This window comes from Carassius gibelio, chromosome A20 (genome assembly GCF_023724105.1).
Source record: "Carassius gibelio isolate Cgi1373 ecotype wild population from Czech Republic chromosome A20, carGib1.2-hapl.c, whole genome shotgun sequence".
In the NCBI taxonomy this organism is placed as follows: domain Eukaryota; kingdom Metazoa; phylum Chordata; class Actinopteri; order Cypriniformes; family Cyprinidae; genus Carassius; species Carassius gibelio.
This window is the reverse complement of record NC_068390.1, coordinates 14,846,414-14,864,820: the sequence shown is the minus strand read 5'-3', so window position 1 is coordinate 14,864,820 and position 18,407 is coordinate 14,846,414. Positions and strand designations below refer to the sequence as shown.

Below are 18,407 nucleotides of genomic sequence, written 5' to 3'. Positions count from 1 at the left end.
GTTTTGTTATCCCAAGTGGGTTGAGGTTCTGTGTTGGTGCACAGCTGAGCCAATAGCGTATCATCGTGGGCTGGATTTCTGCTATGCACGAGGAAGCTATCGTAACTGATGGGTGGAGACATACTTCTCGGCCAATCATGTGCGTCGAAAGCAAGCGCTGTGGAAGTATTTTAACCAATCACGTTGGTTTAGAGGCGGAATGTACACAGGGTTGTTTACGCAGTGTATTTGACACTTCTCTCGACCAATCATTGAAACGAGTGGGCGTGGTGACTGAAAATTTCGTCCAACTAAATCATTTGTGGGCATGTATTATATTGACATGTCCCGCCCACTGGCCGGTCTGCAGACTCACACAAATACAGTTGTGTTTCATAAAAATGCACTCAGATGCGTCAAGTAAGTACAATAGTGCGTTTTCACTGTTATTCGTATTCTGTCGACCAGTGATGGCAATTGCGAACCTTGACAAGTCGCCGTGACTTCTTTTATGATGTATGATTCGCTCTATTGACGCATTTTGTGAGTGAAGTAGCCGTTACCCGAGCATTCAAATCATCAGATTGACTCGGAGCTTGCTAGCTGCTCTCTTTGTGTTTTTACCCCGATGTCTTGGACGCTTGCAAGCGACAACATCCTTGCAAGGGATAACGCTGCATTTTAAGCTTCTTTGCTTGAGTATATACAGCGATCCGAGCAAGGTATCTGATCCTATTTACACAATACACTTGCACACTAATTACCTTTAATACCCAAATAACCTTAAGAGATACATCTCATCACAACTCGAGCTAGCGATGCAGAGCAACCGAAGAGCAAGTTAAAGACTGTTGTTTTAGAGCTAAACAGGTCAGTTTGTTTTTCGAGAAAACTGCGGTAAAATGACAGGGGTGAAAATTGTGACGCAGTTGTGTAAAAAATAGTGCTTGTAAACACGTCGAGTATGATCTGGCGCATTACTGTACGTCCCTCTGAAAGATCAACTGCATATCGTTGTGAAAAAAGTATTTGATCTAAGATAAAAAAAATCTTTTTTTGCAGCATTTGGGTCGCATTCATCAGCCGGGGAGAGTACCCATGATTTGAGGAATTCTGGGAAATGTGGTTTATTCAGCCGAACCATTGCATTGACAAACCCAGGCGTTGATTGTCGTTAGACTACATTTCCCAGAAGTCCACAGTCTCTTTAAATACTTTGTAAAGTCGTTGCAAGTTGTGTGTATATATGCAATCATATGTGAACTGTGTCGCAGAACATCTTATTTTCAACTGCAATCAGTATAGAGATGTGAATGTCTGTAATGTTTCGGTGTGAATGCGAGTAATACTGTTTCTTAAACGTTTGGGGTATATTTTATATCCACTGACAATCCTGACAACTGCGTCACACGTTCACAAATAGTCTCGTTTTATGTCGAGTTTGCTTTAAAAATGTCCTGGATTAGATACCGGACTCTGTTTAAACTGAATGTCTTCCATCAACTCTGAATTTAATATTGTTTCGGGTGCTTGTCTGCTCGCCCATCGCTTGTTTAGAAAGGCCTGCACCAAGACGTATTGTTTTAGATCCGGATAGCGTGAACGTGGAAGTTTATAATGTGTGCAAAATAAACCATATGCGTATGTAATTTTCACATCGCTACGTCTGTATTTAATTTCTCTAAAAATGTGTAATACTAACCTAGTTTTCATTCACCAACACGTTTTGTCGTTTGGATATTGTCGTTTGGTTTTTCCATTCCGACTGAAGTCAGAAACAGTCTTATAAATACCAAATCATTTATTATTCATATTGTTTGAAAAATAAATAAAACAAATGTTAATAATAATAATAATAATTAAAAAAAATCGCATTAAATTTAACCACAGGGAGCATTCACAGTATAGTAGGAACATTGGTGTCTGATCCACCATCGTCATGTTATAAATTTCACTAAAACGAATTAAAATAAGAATCATATACTTCAAATAGGGTTTCTTTATGGTTTAGAATATATATGTTTTTCCATTGCACTGCATGGGGCTAGTGGACCTTTAAAAAGATGCCATTAACCTTTAACAACATATATCTGAATATCGTTTTTTGATATTTAGGCTATTTTATCTTAAAGAATATGCTGAATAAAAAAAAAAATCTGGGGATCTAAAAGTAAATTAAAGACTGACTTTTTTTGAAAACAATTAAATTCATCACATTACCACATAGAATGAATCAGTGCATCTTTTGAAGTGTTAGGTTACAAGTTTCTGGAATATTGCCATTTACTTTTTGTGCAACTGGAGTTCAGTATATCCTTGCAAGCCGGTTTCAATATGTATATTTAAATCTCATATATATCTAATCCCAAATCCTGCGTTCATACATTTTTCTGGATACAGAATATAAGCTATTACCTGATATTTATTTGCTCGAGAAATATGACCTCCACACTGGGATTTACTTTCTTGATGATACCATACTTGATAAAAAGATTAGGCCTATGTATGACCGTGTTGGTAGACGGCTATATTTAGAATTAAGAGACAGAGCAGTTAAATGTATATTGTATGCATTAGACTACTAGAAACACTTCAGCATCTCAAATGGCCTCTCATATTTCTGTCGCTCTACAGGATGACTGGAGCAGAGGATTCTTTCCCATATCCTCAATAATTTCAACATGTAGACTGAAGACACTGTATGAACATATACATACACACCACAACAAGGAACGCACGGAAACCTACGTACAGCCCAGATGTGTACATAACTGCCAGGAGTAACAGCTGTTTGTATGTCCTTCACAGACTTCCAGCTGAACTCTCATTTGTCCACACTGGCCAGTATCCACAAGATCTACCACACACTGCACAGGCTGGTAAATATGGACGAAGTCTGCATGCACTTAAGTATTCTTCAGCTGGATGGCCAGATTTAACATTAAAACCTCTAAATCATTTAAACCAAGAGCATTTTTACAGGTGGGATTAATGCACATTTTCACGTATAGTGAATCTATATTCAACTTTATTTGAAAGCACTTGAACATCTGTTTGATTTATCAGCCTTCAAACATGACTTTTAAAATAGAAAACTTTAGGCGGCATTAGAGTAGATCATTTACCACCACGATTATGTGGGTTATGCAGATTTTTAGACAAATCTGCCCTGTAGGTTAAAAAAAAAAAAAAAAAAAAACCTTAATCACGACACAATATACTTTTGAAAATAAATTTCTCTAAACAGGAAAGGAATAGCAGAGGAGTAGAATTAATATACATACACAGTGGGTACGGAAAGTATTCAGACCCCCTTAAATCTCACTCTGTTATATTGCAGCCTTTAGCTAAAATCATTTAAGTTATTTTTTTTTTCCTCGTTGTACACACAGCACCCCATATTGATGGAAAAAGAGTTGTTCACATTTTTGCACATTTAAAAAGAAAAATTTTAATAAATCACATGTTCCCAAGTATTCAGACGCTTTGCTCAGTATTTAGTAGAAACGCCCTTTTGATCTAATACAGCCATGAGTCTTTTTGGGAAAGATGCAACAAGTTTTCACAGCTAGATTTGGGATCCTCTGCCATTCCTCCTTGCAGATCCTCTCCAGTTCTGTCAGGTTGGATGGTAAACGTTGGTGGACAGCCATTTTCAGGTCTCTCCAGAGATGCTCAATTGGGTTTAAGTCAGGGCTCTGGTTGGGCCATTCAAGAACAGTCATGGAGTTGTTGTGAAGCCACTCCTTCATTATTATAGCTGTATGCTTGTCATTGTCTTGTTGGAAGGTGAACCTTCAGCCCAATCTGAGGTCCTGAGCACTCTGGAGAAGGTTTTCATCCAGGATATCCCTGTACTTGTTAGCATTAATCTTTTCCTTGATTGCAACCAGTCGACCTGTCCCTGCTGCTGAAAAACACCCCCACAGCATGATGCTGCCATCACCATGCTTCACTGTTGGGTCTGTATTGGACAGGTGATGAGCAGTGCCTGGTTTTCTCCACACATACCGCTTAGAATTAAGTCCAAAAAGTTAATCAGACCAGAGAATCATAAAGCCCCGACTGGTGGAGCTGCAGTGATGGTTGACTTCCTACAACTTTCTTCCCATCTCCTGACTACATCTCTGGAGCTCAGCCACAGTGATCTTTGGGTTCTTCGTTACCTCTCACCAAGGCTCTTCTCCCCGATAGCTCAGTTTGGCCGGATGGCCAGCTCTAGGAAGGGTTCTGGTCATCCCAAACATCTTCAATTTAAGGATTATGGAGGCCACTGTGCTCTCAGGTACCTTAAGTGCAGCAGAAAGTTTTTTTTGTAACCTTGGCCAGATCTGTGCCTTGCCACAGTTCTGTCTCTGAGCTCTTCAGGCAGTTCCTTTGACCTCATGATTCTCATTTGCTCTGACATGCACTGTGAGCTGAAAGGTGTCTTATATAGACAGGTGTGTGGCTTTCCTAATCAAGTCCAATCAGTATAATCAAACACAGCTGGACTCAAATGAAGGTGTAGAACCATCTCAAGGATGATCAGTAGAAATGGACAACACCTGAGTTAAATATATGAGCATCACAGCAAAGGGTCTGAAAACTTAGGACCATGTGATATTTCAGTTTTTTTTTTTTTTAATCACCAAAAATTTCAACAATTCTGTGTTTTTCTGTCAATATGGGGTGATGTGTGTAAATTAATGAGGGGGAAAAAAAACTTAAATGACTTATAACAATGACAATATAACAAAGAGTGAAAAATTTAAGGGGGCCTGAATACATTCCGTACCCACTGTGTGTGTGTGTGTATGTATGTATGTATGTATGTGTATGTATATATACATGTATATAACATTTTGCAGATGTGATGACAGCTGACATTGTAGTGGGAATATTATTACGGTAGATCAGGCCATAAATCCTCTGTTCCCTTGTTGTTCTTATATTGAGATTAATGCAAAATCTGACGCTGATGTACTGGACAGTGTTGCTTGTCTTGGTAGATTAGCATTGTGGGATAGCAGTGTTTGGCTGAATGTGAGGTTAGGACTCTCAAAGGTATTATTACATTCTACAGATTAACCTTTGATCAAGTCATTTACTTCAATAACTACCCTCATAACCCTGATTCACACAAAATTTTGCTTTACATGAACTTATTTCCAGAACTTTCCTCCCCAAGAAGAGCACAGGCAGCATCTGTAAAGGTTACAGGAATAAAAGATGATCAGTCCCCTACATCACACACACACACATATGCTTACTTTTCTTCTTTTGTATGGTGCACAGAGGTGTCAAGTAACGAAGTACAAATACTTTGTTACTGTACTTAAGTAGAAATTTGGGGTATCTATACTTTACTTGAGTAATTATTTTTCAGCCGACTTTTTACTTCTACTCCTTACATTTTCACGCAAGTATCTGTACTTTCTACTCCTTACATTTTAAAAAATAGCTTCGTTACTGCTATTTCATTTCGGATTGTTATCGTTCAGAGAGAGAGAAAAAAAAAAACCTATCCAGATAAATCGCGCCATCAGGATGGAGTGAATTTGATTGTGGTTGGATGAGATACACATATACCATTCCGACACCCTATTGGTCCATACGCGATCCATCGCACCTGCACATGACACAAATCACATCACACTGCATAGACAGTTTTGGGATCGTTTATCAAAAATATATTTCTTAAAAGTAGGTTGGAACCAGTAGTATCCGATCGCCTCAGAGTCAGTCCGCTTAAATTTCATATGAAACCGGCGCCAGACCGGTCTCCTCTCCGTCTTTCAGCGCGCTCTTCAATCCGCAGACCATGGCGGAGCAGCGCGAGCTCAAACAGAGACAGAGGACACAAGGTGTGTGTTTATCAATAGATTGTTAGAATATACGTATCTGTGCAGTTCTTTGACATAAATACAGTTTACAAAAGGTCACGATCAGTCGGTTTCTCATCTACTGTAAAGTTTCATTACACTTATTTAAATATACTTAATTTAATCATAGGTACTTTATGCATACACTACTGTGCAAAAGTCTTAGACACGTTAGTATTTTCACTTAAAAGAATGGTGTTCGGACAGTTATTTATATATTTTGCTGTAGAGTGTCAGTATAAAATATCAGTTTACATTTCCAAACATTCATTTTGCCATTGTCAAACTGCTTGTGCATTCAAAATCGCACAAGATTATTATTAAAATTAATGGCAAACTGATATTTCCTACTGACACACTACAGCAAAAGATATAAATAACTGGCTTAAAACCCTTTTTTGGGGTGAAAATACTATTTTTTCTTTTCCATGAGACTTTTGCACAGCACTGTATTTAAAAACTACATTGTAGTTACTTTATAAAGGATGACCATACAGTAATTCACGGGACTGATTAAAGACAGTGAAAGACGGAACTCATCTTAACTAAATATCAGAGTGAGTGACAGAGATACAGTAGAAATATTATGTGTGGTTTTGTATTAAATAATGACCCAGATTGTGAAATACATTTATTAGCCTTAGATTAAGGGAAGCACAACTTGGGAAATTAGAGCATCCAAGGTGAAAGCTATGGATTTATTTTAAATATTTGTAATGTTCTTTAATGTTATCCATATTTTTTTTTTTTTGTAGTTCTTTTTTTTTTAAGTATCGGTTCAGGCACGTTGAGGCGCCAGTACCATTTTAAAAGTATCGAAAAGGCACTGGACTCTATTTAAAAGTTATTATTTATTTCTCACTACTCTCACATTTGCCAAATGGGTGCTTTCTCTTCCTCCTCCACAAATAAAGCTGCTGTAGGTAGTTGGGTAGTGAGACGTTTTAATAAATTATCATTTGCGATTGATGATGCGATTGACAATGTTGTGATATCTAGGCTATAGAGCATCACAGTCCCACCCACAGCTGGTGCCGGAACTAAAAATTCAATGCAATTTCTGCATTGACATTTGGGGTATAAGCCATAAAAACGTAACCATACATGGTAGACTTAAAACCAGCTACGACTGTACTAAGCGATAGTATATGCTCATATAAACGCAAAAGGATCATGGGGCACTAACCTTGTTTTGATCTAAATGCCTTTTATTCGCGATGTCTTGGCTAAGTACTTCATTACCCACAATCCTGAACAATCCGACAGTGATGCATCTGATTGGTGGAGCTCGTGTAACCGTCTGGTTAAACCCCAAGAAGGTCCGTGAAGACTGAAGATCATTAATAAAAAAATAAAATAAAACAAAAACCTGTGTTGCGTTTTTGCACGGTAGACTTATCAGTGCAATCATGATCTCCTTGGCTGCCATGAGAGTTTTGCAGGGAGGTTGGCAACGTTAGTTAGCATTATCGTCCACTTTAGCAAGGCTAATGTTGCCTCCATATGAAATGAGTCATATCAAGCATTTTATAATGCCACTGTCAAAACAATATTTAGCCTAGACATACCTTTTTGTGCATTTACTGAACATTTGTGTAATGGCAACGACATGTGTTGACGACTGAGCAGTGATTGCAGTCAGATACAAAGCACTGCACCATTGCTGACGTTATCGTTAACCACTTTCACACACGCACACAATATATAATTACTGCACATTCACTATATAAAATAAAATTCACTGGAGGAAAAAGTTCGCGCGAGCGGCCGTCATCAGATTTGGATGTCGCTCAAAAGGCTCGTTGCCTCGTTCTCAGTTGTGGCTTCAGTCTAATTCAATGAGGCGCGGTGGTTTATGGGATGAGTAGTTCCTGCGCTCGAAATGAAAATATGTACACAGTCTTCTACCTTTGTCTTTTTTTGGATCTTTTCTTAGGGTGTACTCACACTGCCAGTTTGAAATTTACTTCCGGCACCAAAGCTCTCTCGGGCTGTGGGTGGGACTGTGAAGCTCTATATCAACTTTGTAACTAGTTACCCCCCAAACACTGGACATAGCAGACGTATGTACCGAATACAAGAAGCTATCAGTCAAGAAGGTATCAGGATCATGAGTTATTTTTCATTTTTAGTTTTTGATTAATCACTTGGATTAATCATTAATTTTGACAGCACTATAATGTTTATTGTATATAGACAACCATACAAGTGTAATTGTTACTAAGCCTGCACTGATGTTCTTGTCCATTGCCCTCACAGATTCCTGCAGCTAAGCTTGGATGTACATTTACATTCCATTAAAGGTTATTGATGCCTCTGAAGTTTGACTTTTTGCACCATAACAATACTTATTGGCCACTAGTCATCATATCTCTAGCTCTTTAATGTATTTGCATTGTACTAAAATGCGTTCATTTTCAATGGGATAAATGTGGCTGAAACAGGAAGCCTAGTGCATCCCAAATTTTTCAACATGAACATTTTAATATAACATTATAGTCATTATTGCCTTTAGAAAAAATGTTTTTTTGAGGAGGTGGGGTAGTGCACACTAGGACCCTGTGGCGCGGCCCAAGCTTTTGTTCTTAATGGCATTTTTTTCCTTACATTACTTTTACTTTTATACTTTAAGTAGTTTTTTAAACCAGTACTTTTACACTTTTACTTGAGTAAAAAGCTTGAGTTGATACTTCAACTTCTACAAAAGTCTTTTGAAACCCTAGTATCTATACTTCTACTTGAGTAATGAAAGCCAGTACTTTTGACACCACTGATGGTGCGGTGCTAATAGCTGCTACTCTGCTGCAGAATTTTGTTTGAGTAAGAGACAGAAAGAGGGATTGTGAGTGTTAAAAGCTGTTTCTTTTTTTACCATAGAACCTGACAGAGGACGTTGGCCCAGAGTCTCACGGTACAGGTAGTGACCTCACCTTGCATCCTTCTCCATCCCTTCATAACCTTATGAACTAATATCAAACACATTTTATTATTATTTTTTTTTTTTACTGCTGGTTTTAAATTACAGTTAGAACCTAAAGGGTACTTGATGTTGGAAACTTTCCTCATGATGTATCATTTTTTTCTTCTACACAGCCATTTCAAATTTGGAGTCTTAAGATTTTAATGCTTTTATTCGGCAAGGATGGTTTAAATTGATCATAATTAACAGTAAAGACATGTTTAATGTTAAAAAAGATTGTCTGTATGAAATAAAGGATGATCTTTTGAACATTCGATTCATCAAACTGTCCTGAAAAAATGTATCCCAGTTTCCCTCTTATTGGTGATCATCTTACTGGTCCAAAACATTTAAGAAGCTTGTATTTTTACTATAATCCTTATAGTTTTTTTGAATCATAGAAGTAACATTCCTCCAAGAACTCTTTTGAGTTTGCAGGCCATTTTTAAGGGGATATTACTGGTCGCAAACGTTTAAGAAGCTTGTATTTTTACTATAGTCCATAGTTTTTTTGAATCATAGAAGTAACATTCCTCCAAGAATTCTTTTGAGTTTGCAGGCCATTTTTAAGGGGATATTACTGGTCGCAAACGTTTAAGAAGCTTGTATTTTTACTATAATCCATAGTTTTTTTGAATCATAGAAGTAACATTCCTCCAAGAACTCTTTTGAGTTTGCAGGCCATTTTTAAAGGGATATTACACACACATTTTCAGCCAATCTCATGTTAATCTTGAGTACCTATATAGTGGTATTGCATCCTTCATAGCGTCAAAGAGGCTTTAATTTGATCAGATTTATAAAAGAATAACAGCAGAGCTCCTGGAGACAAGCCGTGGGTCGGAGCTTAAGAGTACACCTTGTACACTTACGCGTAGTTTTAATTACTACCTGCGTTTCCAGCTCATGAACAGGATCTTTTATTGCTTGGGCCGCTCCAACGTCGAACTGGGCCTTGCTTATAAAACATTTGTCACTGAAATGATGATGGGAACTAATAGACACACTTGCGAAACTCCGTTGCTTTTCTGGAAAAGCAAACTGAATCCACTGTTCACGTAATGCTGGGTTCTATTGGGAAGCTGAACAAGGTTTACTTTCCCTCACATCCAAAAATCACACTTCTTTGGATACATTATTCTTGAGTAAGTCCTGTGCAGCGTTGCCGACAACTTCAGTAAACCCATTGAAGCACATTGATGAGCTGCTCTTGCTCTCGCTTTGGTTGCTGGTTGCTGTGTGCGTGTGCTCTTCCAGGAGAAGTGCCCATACAAGAAATTCTGTTCTCAAAAGTAACTTTCCGAAACTTACACGAACCCGGAAGGAGTGTATTCAGCACAGAAATACTCTGTCATACGTCCAAATCGTTGAGAAATCAAATGAGAATCCAAATCTTTAACATTGTAAATAACTCCGAATGCATGAAATAGCATAAGTAAATGAAGACATAGCCCTGGTTTGAGGGAGGGAATTACTGAAAATGGACACCAAAAAATAACCATCTTCTTTGTGTTGCCTGTCTCTCTTTTACAGCCTGCTGCTCCAGAGCCATGCCCCCCAGGAAAAAGAGGAGACCCACTGCTGGAGATGACCTGGCTGCTAAGAAAAGCCGGCAGGATAAGTATGCTCCAAACATTCACCTTTTCATTCGTCCATCCATATCTGCAGCCTTTCATCTCTCTCCATTCCATCTGTCCGTTGACCTTCCTCTAATTCACTCAAACATACACACTCATCCATCTAGCTAATTTTTTAGTTAACAAATCACGTCAATTAAGAAATTTAGTATTTATAGACAGAAGGAACTGCTTGTTTTTATAATATGCATGTCAATAGAAAGTTGCAATTATCAAATCTGTTAATTGCACCATCAGATATCTTTGTGTGGGTGAATTTCTGCCCTCAGAGCATGTGTCTCTTCTTGGTTGAATCAGATGTAATATGTTCGTGCTTAAATGTGTATACAAATGTGTGTTAATGTGTATTTAAATAGCTTCCACTCAGTCCTTGTCTGTTCATTTCAGTGTTTACAGAAAACAGGAGGCATTGCAAATTCAGGAAGCTGAAGCTTTTTCTAGCAAGAGATGTCTAGAATGGTTCTATGAATATGCAGGTATGTGGGCAAAAATTTAAGTCCTATTGAATTTGTCATAATACAATGAACTATTGCATATGTATATATATTTTTATTTTGTTGATAAGGTTCTAAAAAGAGTATAATCCCATAAGAACCTTGTGGTGAACTGATATAATTTGACTTGAAAATGTCTAGAAGGCAGTGAATAATGTCACCTAATTTTAGGCTAGATTTTTTTTTTTATTCAGAATTCCTTGTGGCTTCAGACAAATGAAGTGAAGAAGTTAAGTATCTACTAACATGCTTTGGAAATTTAAGTCACGTTTTTTTTGTGTATATATACAAGTAAAGTCCGTTCCTATTAAGTTCAAAGTGCTCTGGCACATTAACATATGAACGTGTTCCACAAAGTTTGACAACTTTAAAGTGTCCAAGACTTTTTGTTTTTATTTTAAATGGTATACCCATTGCTTCTTCTTGAAATGTTTTGATTTTAATTTAGTTTATGTATTTCTTTAAAATAAATGCCATGTTTTTAATGTACTGCAAAGACATTTATAAATGTTTAATTGTGGCTTATTTGTCTAAATACTTTTTGGGGCCACTGTATATAATAGTAAATAGTGTTTGAATGTGTCGTGTAAATAGGGTGCGATGACGTTTTTGGACCGGAGGGGATGGAGAAATTCTGTGAAGACATTGGCGTGGAGCCAGAGAATGTACGAAAAATAAACTGATCTAATATGATTTCATAGTCTACTCTAAACATATTTAGCTAGTAGCTTTACATTTGAATGTATGTTTGTACGCAGGTAGTGATGCTGGTATTGGCCTGGAAGCTTGATGCCCAGAGTATGGGTTACTTCACTTTACAGGAGTGGCTTAAGGGAATGGGCTCATTGCAGTATGTCTGGCTAAACATGGACCTTAAATGCATCTACTACCATGCTACCTTACGTATAAGCTTCTCATCCTAATCTTCACTTTTCCTCTTCTTCTGTCAAACACAGATGTGATTCTACTGAAAAACTCAGGAACTCTCTAGACTACCTGAGGTCTGTCCTCAATGATGCCACCAGTTTCAAGCTCATTTACCGATATGCCTTCGACTTTGCCAGGGTAAGTGTTGTATATGCATTAGGACAGATGATTGATGGACATTAATCATTATCCACTTTACATGCTTTGGTTTTCTTTAAATACTTCAGCACATGATTTGGTTTTGTCAGTGGCTGTGCTGTGCATCTGGAACCTTTCTTTTTTTTTTTTTTTTTTTCTTCCCTGCATGAATGCTGGACACAGTTACAGCAGACAAGGTCTTGAGACTGCTCAGAGATGGTGCTATTTTGGGTTGTTTCACCTCTTTGTCTGCTCGGCAGAAGTTTCGCTTGTCCAGAAATATTTTTTTTTCACTCCCTTGGTATGAATTGTATAGAGACTGGAGCTTTGCTGAGTGAAGCTCTTACTGGAGCCATTTGATAGGGCCGATAAAGATGAGCAGTATAAATAAATAGCTTGTGGCAACCTTGAATATAACATGACATTCATTCTGTCTAGATCAAACAGAATTGTTCATGTCTGGACTCATCTTGTACAATACCAACTTGTTTTAAAGGGGTGCATTTTTAAAAAAAGCTCGTAGCAGTTTTTCATACAGGGGTCTTGGGTGCTCGGGTTGAAGAATGTTCAACACAGCGCTCATCACTGTCACTTTTTAGTCAGCTAACCAATTACAGTGGAGGAGGGGCAGGATTAATACTCTTTAAGGCAAGCCATTTCACTCAGTGGTCATTTTTGAAATGCCTCTCAGGGAATGCAAGTGCTTCTCTTTGAATGGGGAAACTTCAAATTCTCCAAAACTGTAGGCCAAGTTTATGATAAAATTTCATATTTGTAATCACCAATGAAATCTGCCAACAGCTGTCTCATTAATGTGGTTTCTTTTGCTCAAATTATGTTAAAAAAGCTTATTATTCAGGCTAGATCAGCCAGTGTGCATGCACAGTCCTAAGCACGCATCTCTGAACGCTGACTGTTTCTATAACAACTGGGACTTCTAATGGCAGCTACAGTGACGCGCTGACTTTATCGATTAGTGATTGGCTCTTTGGAATGGCTCAGATGGAATTGCCGGACTAACTTAATATTGTTATGAAAAATAATGCTTGTTGAAACATTTAATTTGGAATGCGTCTGCCATAATACTTCAGCAGATATTCCATTACATAGCAACCACAGCATTTCAACTGAAAAAACAAAACAAAAAAACGCTGCACTCTCAAGCGCTCCACTGCTGGGTGTTTTCAGCTGGCTTTTGTTGACACGTGGCCTGATTGTTACCTGCAGCTACACATACAGCCTGAGTTAATTTTTTTTTATCAAGTATTTTTAAAAACGTAGGCTACTTTACTTAAATGTTAAGTACAATAGAATTTTATTTAATCGTTTTTTTTTAAGTGCAGTTTCTTAACATTTTAGGATAGTACAATTTTTATTTACTTTTTAGGTACAGTATACTTTAATTAAATAATTATTTAAGTTTTTTTTAATTTACCTGGCTGTAAGCACAGTGCAGTGTTAATGTTCAGACTGTGTATTTACAATGTTTAAAGTGGCTGACAATAATAAATATGCTTATTAGGAATAATTATCAGGATTATTTTTAACTGCGCATAGCACTACTGTATTTTAATGTTGGTCATTATGGTGGTACTTGGAGAGTCAAATGTTTTCCGAGGTGGTTTCAGAACAAATTGCAAAGTACTGAAGCGGATGCAACCTGGTTTTAAGTACCTTGGCAAGAATTGGTCATTTACAGATTGTTACTTCACCACCATAATTCCCAACTAAATATTTTTATTTCGATGTGTGAACTCTTGTATGCAAACTCTTTAAATTTTCATATGTTTCCACCCCTTTGCAGGAGAAGGATCAGAGGAGTTTAGACTTGAATACTGCCAAGTGCATGCTGGGACTTCTGCTTGGGAAGATCTGGCCATTGTTTCCAGTGTTTAACCAGTTTCTAGAAGTAAATATTTGAAACATTACAGTCTATCAGTGTCACTTTAAATATTTTACATGACCAGTCAAATGTTTGAATTCATTCATTATTACTACTCATTTCAATTAATTCATTATTACTAAAGGGATAGTTGACTCTAAAATGAAATTCTGTCATAATTTATTCACCCACTCATTCCAAAACTGTATGACCTTTTTAATTCTATGAAACATAAAATGACTTGAAGAATGTTGGGAACCAAACTGGTTTGGTTACTTATGATTTCCTTTGTATGGAAAAAAATCATTTATTTTATGTTCAGCAAAAAGAAAGTCATGCAGTTTTAGAACAACACGAAGCAACAAAAAAGGAAAAAAGGAAAACTATTAATAATTCTTATATATTTGACATTCAGCTAAATTTATGCATCATGAAATGCTTTTTAAACAGTAATGAGACAATTCTACAATTTTATAGCCATTCCATTCTGTTTATAGCCATACCATTCTGTATTTGTTTAAAGAATCAAATTCACCATACATTTTAAATCCAAAGTTTTAAGAAGCAGATTTAGCGAGTACAGATATTTGACTGGTAGTTTATACAGATATTAGCACATCAGTACATAATTTTGTATACTTTATTTTGGGGACATTTTTGACAATTATTCATCTCTTTTTTTCTTCCCACAGCAATCTAAGTATAAGGTTATAAATAAAGATCAATGGTGCAATGTTCTAGAATTCAGTAGGACTATCAATCTTGATCTCAGTAACTATGATGAGGATGGGGCCTGTGAGTACAAACACCCACAATTTAACATATCTGTATAGTTATAATTATTACACACCAGTTTAGACATCCATCATTTCTTTGTAAAATGCAGCTGGAAGTACATCATATTTGTCTTTTGACTCATTTTTCTCTTTTTCTCAGGGCCAGTGCTGTTGGATGAGTTTGTGGAGTGGTATAAAGACAGAGAAATGTCGTAGCGACAGCTTCCCCATACTTACCACAGTCACCAACTAGAAACTAATTGCCAACTATCACAATGACAATGAGGACAGAAACGGCTTTGAAACAAACATCTAGAAAACAAAGTACAATTCAAAACTGAAGTGTTTGGGACGGATGATCGTGGCCCCTGGCGATGAGGGCTTGAGTGTGTGTGTGTGTGTTTGCATAGAATGTAATTATTATTGCACATGTTTGTATGTCGCCCTTATAGCCGGGGCCATAGGAGGGTCACTGGTGGTTATGTGTTGGAGAAACACCACCTCACCGACTCCACCTAATGCCCCTCATAGCCCACAATGCATTATGGGTAAGCACACGGCCAGTGTTGGTGCCGCCTTCCCACCCCACTGTGATGTTTCATATTGCTGTGAATGTTTCAATAGGCTCTTATAAAGGAGGATGAATTTGGATTCTCCACAAGGCAGGGTTGGTAAAATCTCCCATTCTGTCTGAAGTTTAGGTAATTAGGGCTTGGAAGGAAAGAAAAAAGGAAGAACCTGCTTGGCTTTTTACTGAAGGTCAGTTACTTATTAAGAAGACTTTAATGGGTCAAAAATCAAAATAGCTTACAGTGTCGCTCTGCTGATGTGGTCCAACACTGTTTACTATGTTTTTTATGTTAAAGGATGATGACAGTCAGAGCATGTTACCATAGATGCATAGCGACCTTTGCCATAAGTTTTATTTTTTACCAGTCTCAATGCACTTGGTTGCCATTTAATAAGGTGCACCACATGCAAGAGCTTTAAGTACTTTCTGTGGTGGTGCATCAGTATCCTTATCACCACTTACATACTTGATATTGATTATAAGATCATCAAAAATGTTCTTCACGTTCACAACATGAAGAACAGTGGGTTATACGTATCGAGCGTAGTGTCCAGTTTCTTTTTCCTGGCTCAAATGACCATTGTGAATTCATGGTGGCAATGACAAGATATGTCCATCTTATAAACGTGTGAGCAGGTTAAAGTGACTGTGGAATGCATTCATTATTTGATTCCTTAGCAATGCAACTATACTGTGCATGTCATGGTTAAAATGCCAGGACATGGATCTACGTGATGGAAACGAGAGCGGATGAGAGAAAGCTGTTAAAGTGCACTTTTGATTTCTGTGATGAATTGCCACAAAAATATCAAAACAGGTATCCTGCCCTAAACACTGACACTCCTTTGGCCACATCCTCTTATGCAGATTTTGAGGTCAGATGTGATCACCTTAACCCATAGTGACCAATGCCTAGCAATTATTTAACGTTCTAGTTATGTTTGTAAAACGGAGTTTTGTCTATGGCTGTGGCGTGAAGTTATCTTGTCATCTGAACAAGAAAAAAAAATGCATGCATGCATTCTGCAATTAGAGCCGTCTTCGTGAATGAATGAGGTTTATTCCTTTTGTACTGTTTTTTGCTTTTTTTTTTTTTTTTTGTACAGGTATTAGTAGAAGTGAACCTTTTTGTGCTTAATTTGGGTATCCGCGGTCATGCAGTCTTAACGCTTTATGAAAAACATGATTGTGTGATGGTATTTAGAGCTTAAACACACTTGTAACCTCATCTGTTGAGATGTTCTTCTCTGCATTGCCTTCTCCACCATCTCCACCAAGTGCTAAACTACCCTGTACATGAGTGACTGCAGCATTTCAGTATATCTGCAGTTTCAAGCAGACTTACTTATTTTTGTTATGTTCATCTTATAAGGTATTACAATACAGAGACAAAAATTATTATTAACTTTATTAATGCTTCTTTTGGGTAACCCTTTTTTTTTCCAAGACATATTCGATCGTTTTAGAGTTAAGGTTGCTTACCATAAATTATTTATCAAGTTATTCAGACAGCATTTAAGACACCAACAGTCTATGTATGCTGTGCATGCTGGCTAGAATCCATTAAAAAAAAATCTACAGACACTTGTCATAATCCCATTAATCTGCACCCATTTGTGCCTGAGGTTTAAATAATGGTTTAAAATTAATTATTTCAAAAGATAGACAGGTTCCCTGTGTTATGACTGTTGCTTTTGTTGGAGGAGTATGTAATGCAGAGGTCTGAGCACTCATCTGACTGTATATATGTATGGATGTGTGTGTCTATGTGTTTGTTTTCACTGTAACCTCTCTACATTCAATAAAAGGGGGTTTATTAACTAAATGTGGAGTTATTTCATCTGTTTTAGATGTCATGTTTTAAGAATAGTAGAATAGTTGTTACTTGGACTAACAAATATTCTGGAGTCATTCTGAGACTCTTTCCCTGTTTGCTGGAAAGCTAGTATTAAACAGAAACCATCAAGATTTAGTGAAAGGGAATGAAAAACAGTGATTCGACAGCTTTGGAAGTTAGTCTATAGTCCCATTAATTGATATAATGCCCATCATGCATTTTGATGACTGATAAAATCAGTCAACTCACATTCTTATGTACATTCATACATTGTTTCAATGCAAAAAAGAACAGGACTTCTATTTTTGAAGTAATGAAACATATTCAGGTCGTGTTCATAATTATATTACAGAATTTTAAAATACTCCGTAAAAAGCAAATCCCCAGCCTCAAAAACTGTGACTTTGAAAGTATAAGTATAATTTCTTGTCTGGTGAGTCCAAATGAACTCTTTAGCTAAATAAAAAATTCCCTATTCTTTGGAGTAGAGTTTACCGGTGACTTGGAGCTGAGTTTTGATGTAGTCTGAGTTTCAAGGCCACGTAAAACTGGGGCTCCAACTCCTGTACGTCTGGAAGTTAATGTGTTCCTTGTAGATACACTGCTGTATGTTCTGTTTGGGATGGTGTCACTCCATAATCTGCCAATGATCTATCTTGCTTGTCACCACCTTGTTGCATGGAGGCAAGGGATGCAGTGTTGAACTCATCTATTTCCCTTCTCCTTTCCTGCAATAATCGTCTGCGTTCTTGCTTTTGATGGACTTCAGAATCTTCTCTGAGATACTCTCTGGCATCCTCTTGTTCTAGGGCAGGTGGGGATGTCTGTGGAACTGCTGGTGGCTCATCTTGTAGTGCTGGTACATCCACATCCACAACCTCATGTCCTACAGATTGTTCGTCACAGGACAAGGAACTTGACTTTCTTAACACTGACTTTAGGCCAGTCAGTTCCACTGAATTGTCCATGAGCTCTCCTTTAATAATGTTGTCCTTGTAAGTAAACTCAGATGTCCATGATTCTGATTCAGCTTTTATTAATACTGCAGACCCTTTTTTTCCCATTGAGACAGGAGGTGACACCTTAGATTATAAACTTGTAAACGTGGTTTCAGGATGTGTGAAATTAATGTAATCGCTTAACTTTTGGTATTTTATCAAGATGTGCTTCAATATGTCCACCATAATTGTCTTCATTTGCAGTTTGTGTGACCTCAACCTCACATAAAGTGCTTGATCTTTGCATTTCTAAAATGCCCTCAGATATTCCTCTTTCAGCTGATCATTGGTGTGTCAATCGAATAGATCTCTTAACTCTTGGTATTCTTTCAAGATGTGCTTCTG

General features: G+C 37.3%; 1 protein-coding gene across 9 annotated transcripts; it reads left to right on the top strand.

Moving 5' to 3' along the window:
- Nucleotides 1–328: 328 nt before the first annotated feature.
- Nucleotides 329–17,052, top strand: LOC127938544 (DCN1-like protein 4). Of its 9 annotated transcripts, none has more exons than XM_052535237.1 (12): nucleotides 335–399; nucleotides 2,614–2,678; nucleotides 2,788–2,961; nucleotides 8,721–8,760; nucleotides 10,336–10,423; nucleotides 10,827–10,915; nucleotides 11,528–11,598; nucleotides 11,692–11,783; nucleotides 11,890–11,998; nucleotides 13,803–13,907; nucleotides 14,573–14,675; nucleotides 14,817–17,052. In XM_052535237.1, exons 3-12 carry the CDS (start codon nucleotides 2,905–2,907, stop codon nucleotides 14,870–14,872), a joined length of 810 nt encoding a protein of 269 aa, XP_052391197.1. In that variant the 5' UTR covers nucleotides 335–399; nucleotides 2,614–2,678; nucleotides 2,788–2,904; the 3' UTR covers nucleotides 14,873–17,052. The 9 variants fall into 9 exon arrangements, with proteins under 9 accessions (XP_052391193.1, XP_052391191.1, XP_052391197.1 ...); XM_052535238.1 differs by lacking the exon at nucleotides 335–399 and adding an exon at nucleotides 406–701 and having other exon boundaries at nucleotides 2,788–2,858; XM_052535234.1 differs by lacking the exon at nucleotides 335–399 and adding an exon at nucleotides 406–701.
- The last annotated feature ends 1,355 nt before the right edge of the window (nucleotides 17,053–18,407 follow it).

Bases quoted from the DNA above. Each gene is read 5' to 3' on its own strand.
- LOC127938544 (XM_052535231.1), top strand. The intron at 10,424-10,826 runs GTATGCTCCAAA...TGTTCATTTCAG, and splicing joins AAGAAAAGCCGGCAGGATAA to TGTTTACAGAAAACAGGAGG. The intron at 13,908-14,572 runs GTAAATATTTGA...TTCTTCCCACAG, and splicing joins TGTTTAACCAGTTTCTAGAA to CAATCTAAGTATAAGGTTAT.